General features: G+C 63.8%; 1 protein-coding gene across 8 annotated transcripts in view; it reads left to right on the plus strand.

Annotated features, from left to right (window-relative positions):
• The window catches only part of MTA1 (metastasis associated 1), a 43705-nt gene extending 28775 nt beyond the window's left edge, over positions 1–14930 (plus strand). For 2 of the 8 annotated variants that reach the window (XM_046647355.1, XM_046647358.1), the window contains 15 exons: positions 3772–3874; positions 4838–4937; positions 5601–5789; positions 7473–7547; positions 8038–8096; positions 8481–8596; positions 8829–8980; positions 9072–9261; positions 9396–9485; positions 10453–10605; positions 10711–10746; positions 12658–12669; positions 13745–13776; positions 14099–14250; positions 14330–14930. In XM_046647355.1, the coding sequence (XP_046503311.1) occupies positions 3772–3874; positions 4838–4937; positions 5601–5789; positions 7473–7547; positions 8038–8096; positions 8481–8596; positions 8829–8980; positions 9072–9261; positions 9396–9485; positions 10453–10605; positions 10711–10746; positions 12658–12669; positions 13745–13776; positions 14099–14250; positions 14330–14480 (1610 nt within the window). In that variant the 3' untranslated portion in view covers positions 14481–14930. Of the gene's footprint in view, positions 1–3771; positions 3875–4837; positions 4938–5600; positions 5790–7472; positions 7548–8037; positions 8097–8480; positions 8597–8828; positions 8981–9071; positions 9262–9395; positions 9486–10452; positions 10747–12657; positions 12670–13744; positions 13777–14098; positions 14251–14329 lie in introns of all 8 variants that reach the window. The other 6 variants (XM_046647356.1, XM_046647359.1, XM_046647354.1 and 3 more) reach the window with 3 other exon arrangements.
• The last annotated feature ends 2094 nt before the right edge of the window (positions 14931–17024 follow it).

Genomic DNA, 17024 nt, shown 5'->3' on the forward strand with positions numbered 1-17024 from the left:
GGGGTGGCAGCCAGCATCCCCACCCCGGCGGGCCACATCATGAGGCCATCCCTGGCACAGGGAGATCATTTTCTTTGGCTGTTGTTGTTTTTGTAACTTCTTTAAAGCTCTTTTTCTCTTCACAAACCTTTGTTGGGTGGACTTGCCCATTCGGCTGAGTTCTGCCGGTGGGTGTGGCCTCCGAGAAACCCGCCATGTGCCCAGGGCATGTGGTGCCCAGCTCCCCTGCCCCTCCCTCAGTCCTTCAGCAGCCTGGGGGTCATGGGTGGGCTGGAACCCTTTCTTCCTGGCCCGTCCTGTCCCCTAACAAAGCGCAGGCGGGATGTGGGATCCATGGTGAGCGGCTGGGAGGCACGCTTCTGGCAGAGAAAGTCCACGTTTCATCTGACAGTTGTGACCAACTGTGTTTGCTGGCTTCCACTTGGTGACACATAAGACGATGCTGCGTCTCGCTCTGTGAATGCTCGAGGCCCTGAAAGCAGTGGCCACACTTGGGCAGCCTACATCCTGTCCTCCTTGGAGGTGCCAGGGGCTGGGGAGAGGGGGTGGGCACCAAGCCCCCGGCACAGTGGGTCAGGCTCCTGTGGTGCCCGACCAGGCTGGGCAGCTGAGAGCTGCCCGCCGGCCAAGCCGCCTCCCGTAGCCACCCTCAGCTCAGGAGATCCCCCTACCTCCTGTTGTCTGGCCTCCCCCTTCTCATGGTTACTGGTCACTTACTTCCCGCTGTCCCTGGCTGTGTCATCGTTTCCTGTGAAAGTAGCATTTAGCCGTTAGCTGTGAGCTGGCCTGATGGCCACGCCACGTGGCTCGTGGGCTCCAGGGGTGGTTCTGATACTGTCTCACGTGAGCCCTCCCCTCTGTGGAGCTGGTCCTGGCCTTGGTCTGCGTCCTCTGGAGTGTGAGGGGTCTGCTTGACGGCCAGGCCCTGAGGCCACGCTCGGACCCACTGTTCTCTTGGGCCCCTCGGGTGCCCTCCTCCGTGTGCCCCAAGGTTCTTCTGCTGAGCCTGCCCTGGGGCCTTGAGGGCTGTGGCCGGTCGCTGCTCCTGACCCCTTGGTCCTCAGAGAAAGCCCAGCAGGCGACTCCCGGTGTTTGTCATGTGGGGCCAGCTGGACGGGGTGGGACCAGAGCTGGGTGCTCTGCTCCTCCGTCTCCCTCCTCTCCATTTCCCCCGTCACGTATGTCTCTAAGAATCTTGTATAAATGCCGGACTTTCCTTTTCTTAGACCTCCCGTCCTCCTCTGGATGTGCTGTCCGGTCTCTCGGAGGCTGGTCTGCTTGTTTCAAATGTTGATCCTGGCTCGCGTGCGTTACTTCCTTCAACGCACGCCTCTCATGCACACATACACGCCGTGCACGGGCTCACACACCCGCTTCCGCCTGTTGGGTCTGGTCTCTTCTTTGTCTTGGGGGCTCCTGCCTGTCTGGTCAGACGAGAGAAGGAGGCATTAAGTTGGGGTGGCAGGAAGCCGTGTGGCGGGTGGTCACACCAGGATGTGTGCGGTGCCCTCCAACCATCCGTGCATGTCTGTCTCTGTCCCGCGTGCGACAAGGCTGCCCTCTCTTCTGGCCCAGGTGCTCTGCCCTTTGCCGGCCCGTCTGGGCCTTCACTGTCACTTCTCGGGGCTCTCCTGAGTGCCTGTGCCCCACTTCTACCTGACCACGCAGTGGTCTCCCTGCTGCAGCCCCTCCCTGAGTGAGCTGGGCCCCATCCCCCTGCTGTGGGCGCTGTTGGTGCGAGGGCGCCACCCCAGAACCGCCACCCTCCAGCAGCTCGAAGTGCTTCCCAGGCCCACGCCATCCTGAAGCTGGGTCTCTGGCGGTGTCGCGTCTCACCTTACCAGCCTGGCTGAGGGTAAAGGACCTGGTGAGGGCACGTCCACTTGGAAATTCGAGAGGCTATGTGAAACCAAAGGAGGCCACAGCCTGGGCTGGGCTGTCAGAGGCCCTCACCATCCCGAGCAGTGGCCTCGGGGCTTGGTGGGAGGACATACCTTGTCGCCTCTGCGCAGCCGGCCACCTCAGATCCTTGATCTGGTCTCGGGGTGCCAGGCTTGGGTCGAGAGGGGTGGGAGACCCTGACCAAGGCCCTGCCTGCGGTGCAGGGGCTGTGGTCAGTGTCCCTGCAGGCCTGCCTCCTCCTGGAGCCCGGGACCCTTTCCAGTGACCAAAGTGACACACCTGCCTTTAATGCATTTGGATTTCGAAGTGGACGCGCTGTGACGGCCAGCGTCGAGGCAGCCTGGTGCGGAAGGCAGATGGGCATTGTGGCGGGCTGTGCTTGTGGCTCTGGGCTCCGCTGCCTGGCAGTCACTGGGAGCCGGTGTAGCCTGCAGACCCGATGCCAGGAGGAGCTAGACCCTAGCTTCCCTGGTGCCCACTTGTCCTCTGGTGAGGGGTCTCAGGGCAGCGTCCCCACCAGGAAGGAGCCCACCCACGACACCGGGAAAATCCCAGCTGTGCTTGTCCTGCAGACACCGTGTTGCATGTTTCGCCTCACAGCCGCCAGGACCCTGGCCTCCAGGGTGACTGTGGGGGATGTGCCCTTACCCCCCACCCGCCCCGACCGATCCATCCTGCGTGTCTGCAGTGTGGGGCTTCTCCATGAGCCCCCTGGCCCAGCAGCCTCCCCAGGCCTGGTCAGGCCTCACCTTCCCCGTGGCGTGCTTCCTTGGTGACTTTGAGCTGCTCCCAGCCCCGCTCAAGGCCCCCGCTCACACCAGGCCCCCCAGTGGGCTTGCTGAGCTCTGTGAGGGGTCCCCGTCTTTGTCTGGGGGTTCATTGTCACCAAGAGCAAAGGGGCTGAGTGATGTCACACGCAGTCTGAGAGCCTGAGCTGAATGGTGGGTGTGGCCTCGGCCAGGAAACTGGACACAGACCGTTATGGGGCATCTTCCTGGTTCCGGCCTGGTTCTGCTGGGATGTGGATTCTCCTGAGGGCTCTTGTGGCACCCCTGTCCTGTGCTCTGAGTAAAGGTTACTTTCTCAGAGGCCATCCCGCCCTCGCCGATTCTGGAGCAGTCAGCATTGGCTGCTCCCCAGGATGGAAACCCCCCAAACAGCCGTGGCTGCACAGAGCCCCACTGGCTGGCTGCAGGGTTAGGAGTGGCCAGGCTGGGGTGCGGGGGCTCTCGCCTGGGAAGAAAAGATGGACTGAAACAGTCCTTTTTGGCACTGGGAAGGTCCTTGGGTGGCATGTCTGCATCTGGACCGTGTTGATATCGGACCGTGAGTGCTGCCACTGGGACAGAGAACAGCCGCCCGGAAACACGCAGTCGCTCGGAATAAAACCTTGATTAAACAAAAACCGAGCCGCCTCTGCCCACCTTGGTCACAGCTGGCTGTTTCTGCTGTGGTGCCCTGAGTGGGGCTGGGGTCCTGCCTCAGGGGTGCTCACCCAGGCCCTCCCGACATCTCCTGTCTTCAAGCTCCTCCACCCAAGGGCCCATGGTCACTCCAGCCCCTGGGTGTGCACTGTTTCCAGATGTGAAAATGCATGGAGTGCGGAGCATGTGCCTGCAGCTCCGCACCCCCTCAGTGTGCACGCGCATGTGTGTGTGCGTGCACTCTGGCTGGAGCCTCCTGGGCCCACTTGGTCCTCCCCTACCCAGCATCTCCCAGCATCCGGGCAGGAGGGCATGTGGCCAGTGGACCATTGTCCCATCAACCCTTGGAAGCAGGCAGACTTTTGGCTGTGGCAGACCTTGCCGAAGCTGTGGGGGTCTTCTCACGGCCTGTGTTGGTCTCACTGGCTGCATTTCTTCCTGGTAGGCGAGGAGGATGGCCGAGACCAGTCCAAACTGGAGACCAAGGTGTGGGAGGCACACAACCCGCTCATAGACAAGCAGATCGACCAGTTCCTGGTGGTGGCCCGGTGAGTTTGGGGTGCCAGGGATGGCAGAAGGACTCAGCCTGGAGGGTTGCCTCCTTGCCCTGCTGTGGGTGTTGGGGACATGGGGGCCCTGGTGTCTGTCCTGCAGGGGATCCCCCAGTGAGGAGCGTGGGAGCTCACAGGGGTCCTCACTCTGTTGAGACGCCCTTGGAATTCCCAAGGAGGCCTGGCTGGGTCTGGCCCAGCTCTTCCCTGGATGTGGGGATGGCTCTTGGCTGCTGACTCTGCTGCTGGGTCCCTGCAGGTCCTCGGGCAGCTCTGGCTTTGAGGGGCTGGGCAAGTGCACCCACCCATGTCCCTCAGGGGCCACCTGCTGGCAGAGGCTGAGCAGGCTGGGTGCAGACCGGGCTTTCCCCTCAGGCCTCAGATGGACAGGGCCTTGTCTAGCTCTGCCAGCCTTAGAGACAGGTGGAGGCAGCCAGGAGGGAAGGGCGGTGCCTCGTGCCCCCTTATGGCATGAGAGTGGCAGCGCTCCAAGGAGCATTTTCTGCCCAGGCAGACCCCCAGGTGGTGCCGGGGCTGGGGCGGTGGGGTGCGAGCACACGGTGGGCCAGCCCAGAAGGCTCCTATGTGTCTCAGCTGGGCCGGGCGCCCTTGGGGACAGTGTGGAAACGGGTCCTGGGCTTTCACTGTGGAGGGGGAGCCTCGTGGTCCTCTTTCCTGAGATGAGCTCTGCGGGATGCCCAGGACGTGAGGTCTCAGCGCTGCACAGCCCGACGCAGAGCCAGTGGCTCTCTGTCAGCCGTCTGTGGGTTAGGGTAGGGAGCTTTTCAGTTGATGCCCATGAGGTTTCTGTTCCTGGTGCCCGGGGCTGCTCTGGTCAGCTGGCCCCTGGGTGCTGCTCTGGCGGAGTGAGCACTGTCTGCTCCCCTGGCCGGCCATGTCTCTGCGTGTCTTCACGTCTCCTGCTGTCCAGCTCCAGCGGTCAGTGTCTCTCCTCCCCAGCTCCGTGGGCACCTTTGCACGGGCCCTGGACTGCAGCAGCTCCGTCCGCCAGCCCAGCCTGCACATGAGTGCCGCGGCTGCCTCCCGGGACATCACCCTGGTGAGTGGGATGCCCTCAGCCCCAGGTGTTTGCACCGGTCCAGCACCCAGCCTCGCCCTGCACATTCTCAGGCCCTGCTGGGACCTGCCGTGCTATGGGCTGTCCTGTCCCCGCCCTGCTCCTTCACACTCCTCTGTCTTGGGGGGCAACTGTACCTTCCAGAAGATGGCTTACCCGCAGGGCCGACCCCTCTCGCGTGCACAGGCCCACTATGCCTGGGCCACTTTCCCCTGGGGTCACTGCATCAGCCCAGGGAGGTGGGGATGGCAGCAAGAAAGCAAGTGGATCACTCACTGTCTGCTGGTTCCACATGCCTGGGATGGGCCCCTGTGCCCTCCTGCACTCCCCACCATGCTGGTGGGGACCCCAGGCACGGGGCCTCCCTCGGGTCCTCTGGAGGGGCTCTCCCTGTCAGGGCAGCCCAGGAGCAAGCCAGCCTCTGTCTCTTCTACTCCGAGCAGCTCTGTTCTCCCCATATCTCCCCGGGCCCCAGCCGCCCCTTGGGACCAGCCTTGTCTCCTCCTGGTAGGGAGAGGTGGTGAGCCCACATGGGGCTCTGGTATCCTTGTGACAGCCCGGTCATGGCCTGAGTCGTCCCCTGCCATGGGGTGGGGCACGGTCAGTGCAGTAGAGCCCGGGTGACCCCCTCTTCTCCTGCCGCAGTTCCACGCCATGGACACGCTGCACAAGAGTGTGTACGATGTCGCCAAGGCCATCTCGGCGCTGGTGCCGCAGGGCGGGCCCGTGCTCTGCAGGGACGAGATGGAGGAGTGGTCAGCCTCAGAGGCCAGCCTTTTCGAGGAGGCCCTGGAGAAGTATGGGAAAGATTTCACAGACATTCAGCAAGATTTTGTGAGTACTGTGGGGTGGGCTCAGGACCCCACCCTCCCCGCAGGGCCACAGCGTGTCCGTTCCCATCATCTGTTAGCAGCTCCTGAGCTGATGTGCAGAGGTGCCTGGCGCTGCCTGGGCTAAGAGTGCACATGCGCCTGGGCTAAGAGTGCACATGCACCTGGGCAAGCCGTTGGTCCAGGGGCAGTACTGGGGTCCCCGGGTCCTCTCTGGCACTTACAGGCCCGAGCTCGTTGGAGTTTGTTAATTTGGTTTTGTTGGTTGTTAACTAGCTGAGCCTCTCATTATGTGTCCTTGTTTTGTGTCCCTTGGAAGTGTCCCCCAGTGAGCCTGGGGGAATCCCAGCCAGGCAGGGCCGGTGCCCTCAGGGATACTTCCCCACTTAGATCCCTAAAACACACTTAAACTCATCTGAAGGGAGAGCAGCCTTACCCCACAGCGAACCCGATGGGTCCCTCAGAGAGGAACATGTCTAAGCAGAAGGTGGGGGGTGACCACCAGCCCCAAGGAGGGGCCATGCATGGGCTCGCCAGTATCTGATTAGGAGGGTCACCCCACAGTACCAGGCAGAGCTTTGAGAAGCCTCCAGAAGGCAGAAGAAACTACCAAGGGTGGAGAAGTGCTGTTGGTCAAGGCAGCCAGGCCTGCCCCAAGTTGGTCCCCAGAGGGGCCACCGGAGGGACCCGCCAAGGCAAGGGGGCTCCAGGCCCTTGGAGAAGCAGAGTGCAGGGCAAGCAGGGTGTCGCAGGCGGGAGTGTGGCAAGCGCTCTACTGACCTGCCCAGAGAGCTGGCTGCATCCACAAGGCTGACGTGTACATAACTTGCTGAAAACCGAGCGAGATGAGCAAGACTTTCTCTGACAAAGATGAATCGAGCTGGAGACGGGGCTGGAGGTCAGACTCGAGGCACGAGGCAGCAGGGGCACGTGCCCCCCACTTCACCAATGTCACCCCCGCATGCCAGGGACACGGCAGGGATGTGCCACAGGCGCTGGAGACACGGGGCGGCAGACCCCTCTTGGAGGCCAGCACCTCCTCCTCGGCGACAGGTGAAGTGCCCGCAGTGCCGACACTGCCTGGACTCTGGACTCAGCCAGGCCGGCGTCTCAGACAGACCTCGGCGCCCGAGCGGCGTGCTCGCGGGGAGCCAGTTCTGTGGTGGCACAGCCAGCCCGGAGCAGCAGAGCCTGCGCGGGTGGGAGGGAGGCTCACCACCACCTGGACCAGAACTCAAGCCCTTGGGAATTCGAAGCTGGTGCCCAAAGGAAGCACGAGCTAGAACTCGAGAACACACACGGAATGTTCTGGAGTAACATTGGTGAAGACAGAGCAGACTTAACAGTCTTTGCGCTGTTGACAAGGAGGCGTGTGGAGGGAACGCTAGGACCGTGCACGTGACTGTGGCAGGGGGAGCAAGGACATGCACCTGGGGGCTGAGGTTCAGGTGCTTTAGGGAGGACGGAGCTGAGGCAGGAAGTTCTCGGTTAGATCGCCCGCCCCAGGCGCGGAGTGAGGAGCACTGTGAGAGATGTGGTTTCTCTAAGATGAAGGGCAGCTGGACGGGCGAGGCCCCCAGCCCCCAGGAGGGGTCCCCATGTGTCTTTGCTTCAGGGAAGCCCCATCCTCCTGCGTGGGGGTCAGCGGGGTATCCCACCCCGCCTGATGCGCCCCTTTCTCGCCCAGCTGCCCTGGAAGTCGCTCACCAGCATCATCGAGTACTACTACATGTGGAAGACCACCGACAGATACGTGCAGCAGGTGAGCTGCCCGCCGCCCTCCTCCGCCCCACACACTCCTGGCCAGGGCCCCCTCCGCTGCTCAAGTGTGAGGTCCTGTGTGCATGTCAGGATGACCTCTCCCAAACGTCTTCCTGAGGGTGGGGCTGGCCCAGTGGCACAGCTAAGTTCACATGTTCTGCTTTGGTGGCCCGGGGTTTGCCGGTTCAGATCCCAGGTGTGGACCTACGTACTGCTTGGCAGCCATGCTGTGGCAGGCAGCCCACATATAAGTAGAGGAAGATGGGCACCAATGTTAGCCCAGGGCCAGTCTTCCTCGGCAAAAAGAGGAGGATTGGCAGCAGATGTTAGCTCAGGGCTCATCTTCCTCAAAAAAACCAAAACCAAGCAAACAAAAAAACTCTTCCTGAGGGAGACAGTGGGGGGGCACGGATTCACCCCTCCCCATGGCCAGCCCCCTCCCCAGGCCCAGCTTTCTGGCTTCCCTGACCCTCTGGGTTTTGTGTTTTAAGAAACGCTTGAAAGCAGCTGAAGCAGAGAGCAAGTTAAAACAAGTTTATATCCCCAACTAGTAAGTACGCCCTCACAGCACCCCCTCACTATCTCTGGGGGTGGGGGCTGGGTGGGCCCAGGCACAGTGCCGGCGTCAGGTGGTCCCTAGGCAAGTTGGGGTAGGGCCTTGGCCTCCCAGGTAGTTGGGATTCAACTCTGGGCTCAGCTGAGTGCTGGCAGACAGAGCTGGGGTGTAGACAAGGGCTCAGACCTCCGTGGGAGCCACTTCTAGAACTTGAGGGGATAAAGATCGCACAGCCCTGGGTGAGAGGAAGGCCGGCTCCCCTGTGCCGGGGTGTTCTGGATGGGGTCTGCCAGCACCCTGGGAGCCTTGCTGTCTTGGGAGCTGTGCACCAATGGCCTGGCTCCCCCGTGACATCCTCCCTCTCTCCTTTACCCTAAGTAACAAGCCAAATCCAAACCAGATCAGCGTCAATAACGTCAAGGCAGGCGTGGTGAATGGCGCGGGGGCGCCAGGCCAGAGCCCCGGGGCTGGCCGGGCCTGCGAGAGCTGTTACAGTAAGTGCCCCGCCGCCTGGCACCCGGGGCACACCCAGCCCTCAGCGCTGGGCCCTGACCATCCTGGGGGGCGGGGGCCACACCCTACCCAGGGAAGCCCTCCTCTCGGGGTCCACGGGGTGCCCGGGCCCGCGGGTGGGGTGGCTCGGCGGGCGGGTGACAGCTGTGGAATGCTCTCTGCCGTCACTGGTTCTGCTTAAGAATCCGTCTATTTCCAACTTTATGTCCGTAGCCACCCAGTCTTACCAGTGGTATTCTTGGGGTCCCCCTAACATGCAGTGTCGTCTCTGCGCATCTTGTTGGACATATTGGAAGAAATATGGTGGCTTGAAAATGCCAACCCGGTTAGATGGAGAGAGGCCAGGACCAAACCGCAGTAACATGGTAAGTGGGCCCCCCTCCCGCCCCACGCGTGGCCACGTGGCCCGGCCCTCGGTCATGGCGCTGTGTCGGGGCGGCGCGCCCCCTTCCGCAGAGCCCCCACGGCATCCCAGCCCGGAGCAGCGGGAGCCCCAAGTTTGCCATGAAGACGAGACAGGCCTTCTACCTGCACACCACCAAGCTCACGCGGATCGCCCGGCGCCTGTGCCGAGAGATCCTGCGCCCGTGGCACGCCGCCAGGCACCCCTACATGCCCATCAACAGCGCAGCCATCAAGGCCGAATGTGAGTACTCGCCCCCTTCTATGGGAGGGAGACGTCCATGGAGTATGGAGGGGTGGCGGGGCCCCAACGAGAGCTCTTGCCCCTGTGCTCCCCTCGTGCATGCCCAGCCCCTCACACCGCACGGCCCCCCACAGGCACGGCCCGGCTGCCTGAAGCTTCCCAGAGCCCACTGGTGCTGAAGCAAGCCGTGCGGAAGCCGCTGGAAGCCGTGCTTCGGTATCTCGGTAAGCCTGCCCCACCCCCAGCACCACGTGGGCGGCCAGGGGCCAGGCTGCCTGTAGGGAGGAGAGCCACCCTCGATGCTACCAGTGCCGAGTGTGCACCTCCTACTGTGCCAGGCTCAGGTGGGGCCCTTCAGGCTTGAGCTGCTGTGTCCTGCAGTCCCTGTGGGTCTGGGGCCCAGGGTTTGGGTTGGGCACAGCTGCTCCTTGATGCCTGTGGGCCAGGCTGGTGTCTGCTGCAGGCCCACAGCTAGGCGGGAGGTACGCACACCCAGCCAGCAGCCTCACTCTGAGGGCCTTCATGGCCTGGGACCCTGAGCATCTCAGCCGGCACCGCTTCTTGGCACAGCTTTGCCCTCCATCCGGCCACCATGGGGGGCTCTGGCCGGAGGGCCGGTGCTCGCTGCTCTGCTGGGCCCGGGGGGGGGTACGGCTCATGAGTCAGTCCCTCCCGGCATGGAGGTGACTTTCCTTCCATGAAGGACATTCCAGAACCGTGAGCTAAGTGTGTTCTACACAGACACAAGTGGCTTTGGCGTCACTCGCTGTCTGGGGTCTTGGTCCTCAGGCTGGCTTCGCCCCATCCTGTGGGAGGAGGTGGCCTCTGGCTCCTGAGAGCCACCAAGGGCTGGGAGCCCTGGCAGGTGCAGGCCTGTGCCGCCAGGGCTGGCCTAGCCAGGCCATTAATTCATCATCTGGCCAGCGGCCAGCCCCCTGCCATCAGCTCCGGTGGTCTGGACCTGGAGGCCTCTAATGGGCCTGCCTGTTTATGGGCCTGCGTCTGGAACCTGTAAGCTGCTGGCAGTTGCCCAGTGATCCAGCTGGTTGGCTGTGGCCAAGGGGCCGAGGTCCTGGCCCCACCAGGCTGTCCCCTGGTGGGCCCTGGTCACCCTCAGTCGGGGTGGGGCCGAGAGGGCTGCCATAGCCATTTGCTCCCCACAAAGTGACCTTGTCTGCGTTGCTCCGACAGAGACCCACCCCCGTCCCCCCAAGCCTGACCCCGTGAAGAACGTGTCCGGCGTGCTCAGTGGCCTGACTCCCGCCAAGGCAGCCCCCGTCATCAACAATGGCTCCCCCACCATCCTGGGCAAGAGGAGCTATGAGCAGCACAACGGGGTGGACGGTGAGTCCGGCGGGGCCAGGCGGGGCCGTGGCGCTCGGCCAACGCAGTGCCCGCGTCCGCTGACCGTGCTCTCTCTCCCTCTCTCCCGCCGTCGGGCGCTGCCAGGCAACATGAAGAAGCGCCTCTTGATGCCCAGTAGGGGTAAGGCCCGGGGCGGCCGCTGGCGGGGCGCGGTGCCTGCCCTCTGTCGGTGCTTGTGTGCTGTGCTCTCGTGTGCCTGGGGCACGGCGGGCGGCCCAGGCCACGTCCACGGGGCAGTCCACACAGGCCGGCTGCGCCCCTCCTGAGTCCCTGGTCACCTGGCCAAGAGCCAAGCTCTGCCCCGTGGGCCCTGACTCACCCAAGTGCCATCTCCTGCCCGGGGGCCTCTGGCTCATGGGCCGTCCTGTCCTTCCTGGCCCGGCACCCGGTCAGTGGACTGTCCTCGCTTGTGTGGCCCTGGTGCCCCCGCCGCCCACCTGTGCTGTCTGCCATCGCACTGTGACCACTCGCATGCCATCAGCCTCAGTTCGCGTGGCCGCCTGCGCTGTGCCTGCAACCCTCGTGTGCGCTCCTGCCTGGTGGGGGGCTGTGGGACCCCGGCCCCACCAGGGGGCAGATAGGACAGAGCCGTGGCATGGTCAGCATGGATGGGGGAGGTGTGCGAGGCCCAGGTGAACGCCAGGCCAGGGCCTCCCCGGGAGGTGTGCCCAGGGGTGAGGGGTCCTGGAACTGAGGCAGCACACCCTCTCCCGAGTGGGGCAGGATGCTTGAGGAAGGGGACTGAGGCCTGCAGATGGTACACGGGGCAGGCCGCCTGGGGACCCTCCTGCCATCAAGTGCCTAGTTGGCGGTGGCCTCAGGAGGGGACTCCTAATCATCTGGTCTCCACGGCCATTGCTCCCCCCACTGACCCAAGGCTCTGCTTTTGCCTCTTAGCTGGGTGAGGGGCGTCGTGGGCTCAGGGGTTCCAGCGTGGGGTGCTAGGAGAGGGGTGACTGTGGTGGCGGTGTGGGGCTTGTCAGCCCTGGAGGCCCCAGCACCCTGCAGGGTCAGCCTATGGCAGGCTCCATGTGGGAGAGAGGTGGACGGAACCGAAGGGAAGAGCATAGCAAGTGCGCTCAGTTGCCTTCTGCTAGCCCCTCGCGACAGGAGTGTCAGGGTCACCCCAGCACCCTGGGTGAGCCAGCATGGATGTCCCCCTCCTCAAGCTCAGGACTGGCCCCTTGAGGGCTGGCTAAGGTGGTGGGCCAGATTCCATCGTCTCCCAGGACCTGTGGGCAGCGGGCAGCGGCTGCAGCCTAGCCTCGTGCCCTAGGCATTCTCTCTCTCAGCTGCATCTGGGAGCGTCGGCAGGCGTGCCCTGTGGGGTCAGCAGCAGCTCTGCTGCCAGGTTCTGCCACCTCTCTCCATCTGGACACAGGCTTTCTCGCCTACCCCAGGCCCCCCATTCTCCTGCTGCCTCCATCCATGAGCCCCTTGTAGGGGCTCCCTGTCGCCCTGGCCCTGCCCACCTAATGCTGGTCACCCCATAGCCATCTGGCGAGGGGCTGCTGCAGGGCCAGTCTCGGCAGCAAGGTCTGCCCCACCAGGGGCAGCCCGGGGACAGTCTGATCAGACACTCCCGAAGTGGAAGTGGGTACTCATCTCAGGCATCTTTGGGCTTTTGGGCTTGTTTTGTAAAAAGCTGTCAACAAAAGGGATCAAGTCTATTTACTCCTGTCGGTTTTCTCAAAATCCACACACTTCAGCACCGACTTGAGTTCCACTGTGCAGGCCCCGAGGAGCACGGGCAGTGGTGCACCTCCTCGTGCAAGCCCGCTGAGGCCACCACTGGACCCCTGGGGTGCCGTAGGACCACCCGGGCTGGGGGGCACCAGCACAGATGGGTGGGCAGGCGTGAGCTGAGCTCTGGGCAGGGGCCCGGCCCCACTGCAGCGCTGGGGCCATAACTCACCAACCTGGCCCCGCCATGCGCTCCGCTCCACATCTGCCTCCCTCAGCCGCCAGCGCACATGATCACTCTAACCTAAACCTGTGTTTTCTTCCCTCCGCGAACCCTGGTTCTGATAGGCACTTACCTGGGTAAGTAGCACTTGGCCCGGGGGCTGCAGGCCAGGTGCTGTGGCCATCCCTCCGCCCCTCCGGCGCCCCAGGCCAGGAGGTGGTGTGCAGCTGGAAAAGGGCCGGACAGCTCTTTTCTGCTCCTCAAGAGATGAGCCTGACTGAGGAGCACTTTGGGGAAGAGCTGGTCCTGGGAGGCCCTGGGCAGGTCCCTGCGGGTCAGCAGGGCTGGCCGGCACGGGGCGGCAATGAGTTCCTGCTCACACACATATGTGCACACACTCAGGTTCCTGCCCACACACACTGGCTCCCACTCACACACTCGTGTACACACACTCGTGTGCATGCTCACACACACAGGGCGAGGGAGGCATTGCGGCCCTGGGGTGGGTGCTGCCCCTCAGCCCAGGTCCTCGCCCAGCGTGCATTTGGGACTCAGGGCCTTGGTGCCCGTGGTGGGTGGCCAGGGCCCAGGGTGGTGGTGTCAACTGTGCCCTGGGACGGCACCTTTCCTGAGTCACCAGCAGGGGCTTACGGCTTGAGCACCCGGCCCACAGCCTGGAAGTGCCTGTGCCATGGGCAGCCAACCCCAGGGTCAGCGAGGGAGCTCGGAGCCCCTTGGGAAGAAGCCCAGTGTGGCCAGGCCTCCTGGGCTTGGAGTGGCCGCCCCACAGAGGAGCTCTCTCTTGCTGCTGTATCTACAGCTGGGTGGGGGTTACCTAGTTAGCGTATAAACCTGGCTGCATCTGTCTTGGCCCAGTCAAGGGCAGGCGGGCAGCCTGTGCTGGGAGTGAGCTGTGAGGTCCAAGACTCCTGACATCCAGCCCAGAGCCCAAGCTGATGCCTCTTCTCCTGGCCAGGCAGAGGTGGCCCTCAGAGCCCCTGAGCGTGGGGGGCTGCAAGGGGCCACCTGGGCTGGGCAGGCCCGAGAGGAGCTGAGGCACCTGTGTCCTCCAGGCCCTTCCGGGGGCGGGCTGCAGCCTTGGGGGACGTGGCCCAGCTTTTCTGCCTCTCGGATGCGGATCCCCGGTGGGTGTGCAGGTGCAAGATGGGCCTGCCCGGGAGCCTCATGCTCTTTTCTCCTTCCTCTTGTCAGGTTTGGCGAACCACGGACAGACCAGGCACATGGTAAGAGGGAGGGCTGGGCCTCAGTGGCCCCTGCCCCCTGCATCCGTGTGCACACGTGTGTTCACCCAGCTCCGTTGGGAAGAGACCCTGGCAGCCCTCCCAGGCGCCGTGTGGAGCATCTGGGAGGCCCAGCGGCACCAGAGGAGGGGCAGGCTGTGAGCGGGGGAGCCCGGCCTCCACACTTTCCTGTTGGGACCACCTGGGGGTTTCAGGGTGCAGTGTCATCTGCCAGGGCCTGGCTGGTGGTGGAGCCATGCTGCTAGGGTGCAGGGTGCAATGTGGAGACCCCAGGAAGTCGCCTCACAGCACCCCTCCACCACAGGGACCAAGCCGCAACCTCCTGCTCAACGGGAAGTCGTACCCCACCAAAGTGCGCCTGATCCGGGGGGGCTCCCTGCCCCCCGTCAAGCGGCGGCGGATGAACTGGATCGATGCCCCGGATGACGTGTTTTACATGGCCACCGAGGAAACCAGGTGAGGGCCTCCCCAGGGCAGGAGGGTGGCTGGGAGGCAGCCCCGTGTCCCGTTGCTAGGGTGTCATTGTCCCTCACAGGAAGATCCGCAAGCTGCTCTCGTCCTCGGAGACCAAGCGCGCTGCCCGCAGGCCCTACAAGCCCATCGCCCTGCGCCAGAGCCAGGCCCTGCCACTGCGGCCGCCCCCGCCCGCGCCCGTCAACGACGAGCCCATCGTCATCGAGGACTAGGCGCCCGCCGCCCCCGAGGCCGCTCTGACCACAGGCCACCCCCCGCCCGGTTTGGTAGTGCCCCCTCCCGCCCTCACTTGCAGAGAAACTGCCCCTCGGGCGCCGCTGGGGCCAGTGCGGCAGGACTCGCCCGAGCGCCCCCGGGGCATCTTAGCTTTGTGTCTCCTCTTTGGCCGGAGCGGAGCTGAGGAACCGAGCGCGCACCCACCCCGCCCTGCGGGCCTTGCGGGCCGCCGGAGTTTCGTTGTGTTCTGTTGAAGGTGCCATTTTAAATTTTATTTTTATTACTTGTTTTGTAGATGAACTTCAGCTCTGTAACTTACACCTGGAATGTTAGGATCGGCGTGGCCGGCGGCCGGCCGAGCTGCCTGGTGGGGTTGGCCTCTTGTCTTTTCAAGTAATTTTCATATTAAAAAAAACAAAGAAAAAAAAACTCATAAAAAGAAAAAACCAGCTAGCCCTTTCTGTGTCTTTTCTGCCTCTTCCTCTCCGTCTTGGACCTCGGCCCTCCCACCCCCCAGCACCCCGGAGGAGCCTGGCCTGGAGGGATGGCAGCCACCCCCTGGGTAGGGCCAGTTCTGGCCTCGCCAGTGTGGGTCCAGAGGCTGCCCCCAGCCTGGACACCCGGCCAGCCGATACGCAGGTGGCTCCAGGCCGGAGGTTCTGCCCTTGGGATGGGAGTACCCTGGAGGGGAAGCCCCAGTGAGCAGCATGTGGCCCACCGCCATCCTGGCCTCCAGGCTGGGCTGGGGTTCTGCCTCTGCCCCCTATTCCTGCCTCCTGCACAGCCTGGCCCAATGCCCACCATCCTCCCGTGGGGGTGGGAAGAGGACTGGCCAGGGCTCGGGCCCTTGACCCGGCAGAGCTGAGAGCCTTGTGTCTGTCTGAGGCAGGGGTGGCCTTGACTTGGCCTGGGACCCAGACTGGCAGGTGCCTGGCCCTGATGGCTGTGTGGCTCCCCTCCTGCTGGGGCAGCCAGCAGAGTGGGTCAGCTCAGCCCGCCCTCGTGCTCCTGGAAGAGCCGGGCCCCAGCTGTCTGAGGGTTTCTGCCCAGAGCTGTGGGCCACCCCTAGCAGGTGTGGAGTTTCCGCAGGGAAAATTTGCTCAGATTTCAGCAAGTCTGTTGTTCTCAGAAACCCTACCTCTGGCTTCCCCCTGCACCCACCCTCGCAGGCCCACAGGACAGGTGCGGGCCCGCCAGCCACCAGAGGGAAGGCTCCGGGAGGGGCGCCTCTCAGGCTGTGCCAACCCAACCGGCCCAGAGAGGGGTCAGCCAGCCCTCCCTGGGGGACTGCCTTGTTCCTCTTTCCTGAGTTCTGCCTCCTGTTCCCCAGGCCCCACCGGGATGTGTGGACATTTCAGCTAGAGAATTAAAATAGAAACCACTTCTACTCCTTGCTGCAGACAGATAAGGGGCATCCTGGTCTCCCTCCGCCAGCCTACCCTGGGGCCCAACAGGGCGACTGGCCAGGGTGTCGAAGGGGCTGCAGCATGCTCCCGCCCCCAGCCACTTCTGAATGGCAGTCCTGGCCCACACTGCCCCAGAACGGAGTTGCGGTATCTCAGCATGGGGCTGGGAGACCGGTGACCTTGAGGAGGACACCAGCTCTCTCTGGGGCCTTTCCAGCTCCTGGGGGCTGAGGATGGGGTGGGGAGGGGCTCTCCTCAGGCCCGGGGGGGCTTTCTCCCAACCTGGTCCTCCGCCCACGAGGCCCCAGTGAGATGGCCCCATCCTCACTGACATCTGTCCTAAGGGCAGGCGGCCCCTGGGGAGAATTGGGGCCCCCCCACACCCAGCGCAGCACTCTGCTGGGCAGGGCCTGGGCTGCCCTGGGATCTGAGCCAGGGCTTAGGAGTGGGAGCAGGTGCAAGCTGGGGGAGCAAGGGCCTGGGTCCCCAGGAGGGGGTTTGACAGCTTCATCCTCTCCTCATAGGCCCAGCAGGGGGTTGAACCTGCCAGGGCAGGGGTATCTCAGGTGGGAAAGAGTCGTCCCCCGACGGGGTTTGCTGAAGACCTGCTGAGCCTGCACCTGCTCTCCCTGCCCGGGCCTCCCACTGCTCACTACGGAGCCCAGGCCTGGGCTCCAGCAGCAGAACGAGATGGGGGTCTTGTGTGCCGTTTGCCAACATTGCCGGGACGACAGGGCACGTGACAGCCATTGATCTGCAGGGCATCATGACATTGTGGCCCCAGGGGAGGGACTTGCCCCCACACCTGTCCACCTGGCCCAGCCACTTCAGGGCCATGCCTGCTTCCTTCCAATCTTGCTGTCCTCACCTAGCCCCAAGTCCTGTGCGCCAGAAGCTTGCCCTGCCCTGTCCCTGCCCCAGCCATAGCCCTCAGTGGCCTCAGAGGTGGATGCTGCTACCCTGTGTCCATCGATCTGGGTCCCTTCCCACCAGGTCCAGAATAGCCCTGAGCATCAGGCAGCCTCTGGTCTCTGCCCAGGGACAGAAGCTGGGGGCAGGGCACCATACGGTCCCACAGTCCCCCTCCCCATCTAGCCGGTGCTGGATGCCATTCCTTTGCCGCACCCCATCCAC

Source organism: Equus quagga, chromosome 20 (assembly GCF_021613505.1).
Source record: "Equus quagga isolate Etosha38 chromosome 20, UCLA_HA_Equagga_1.0, whole genome shotgun sequence".
Lineage (NCBI taxonomy): Eukaryota > Metazoa > Chordata > Mammalia > Perissodactyla > Equidae > Equus > Equus quagga.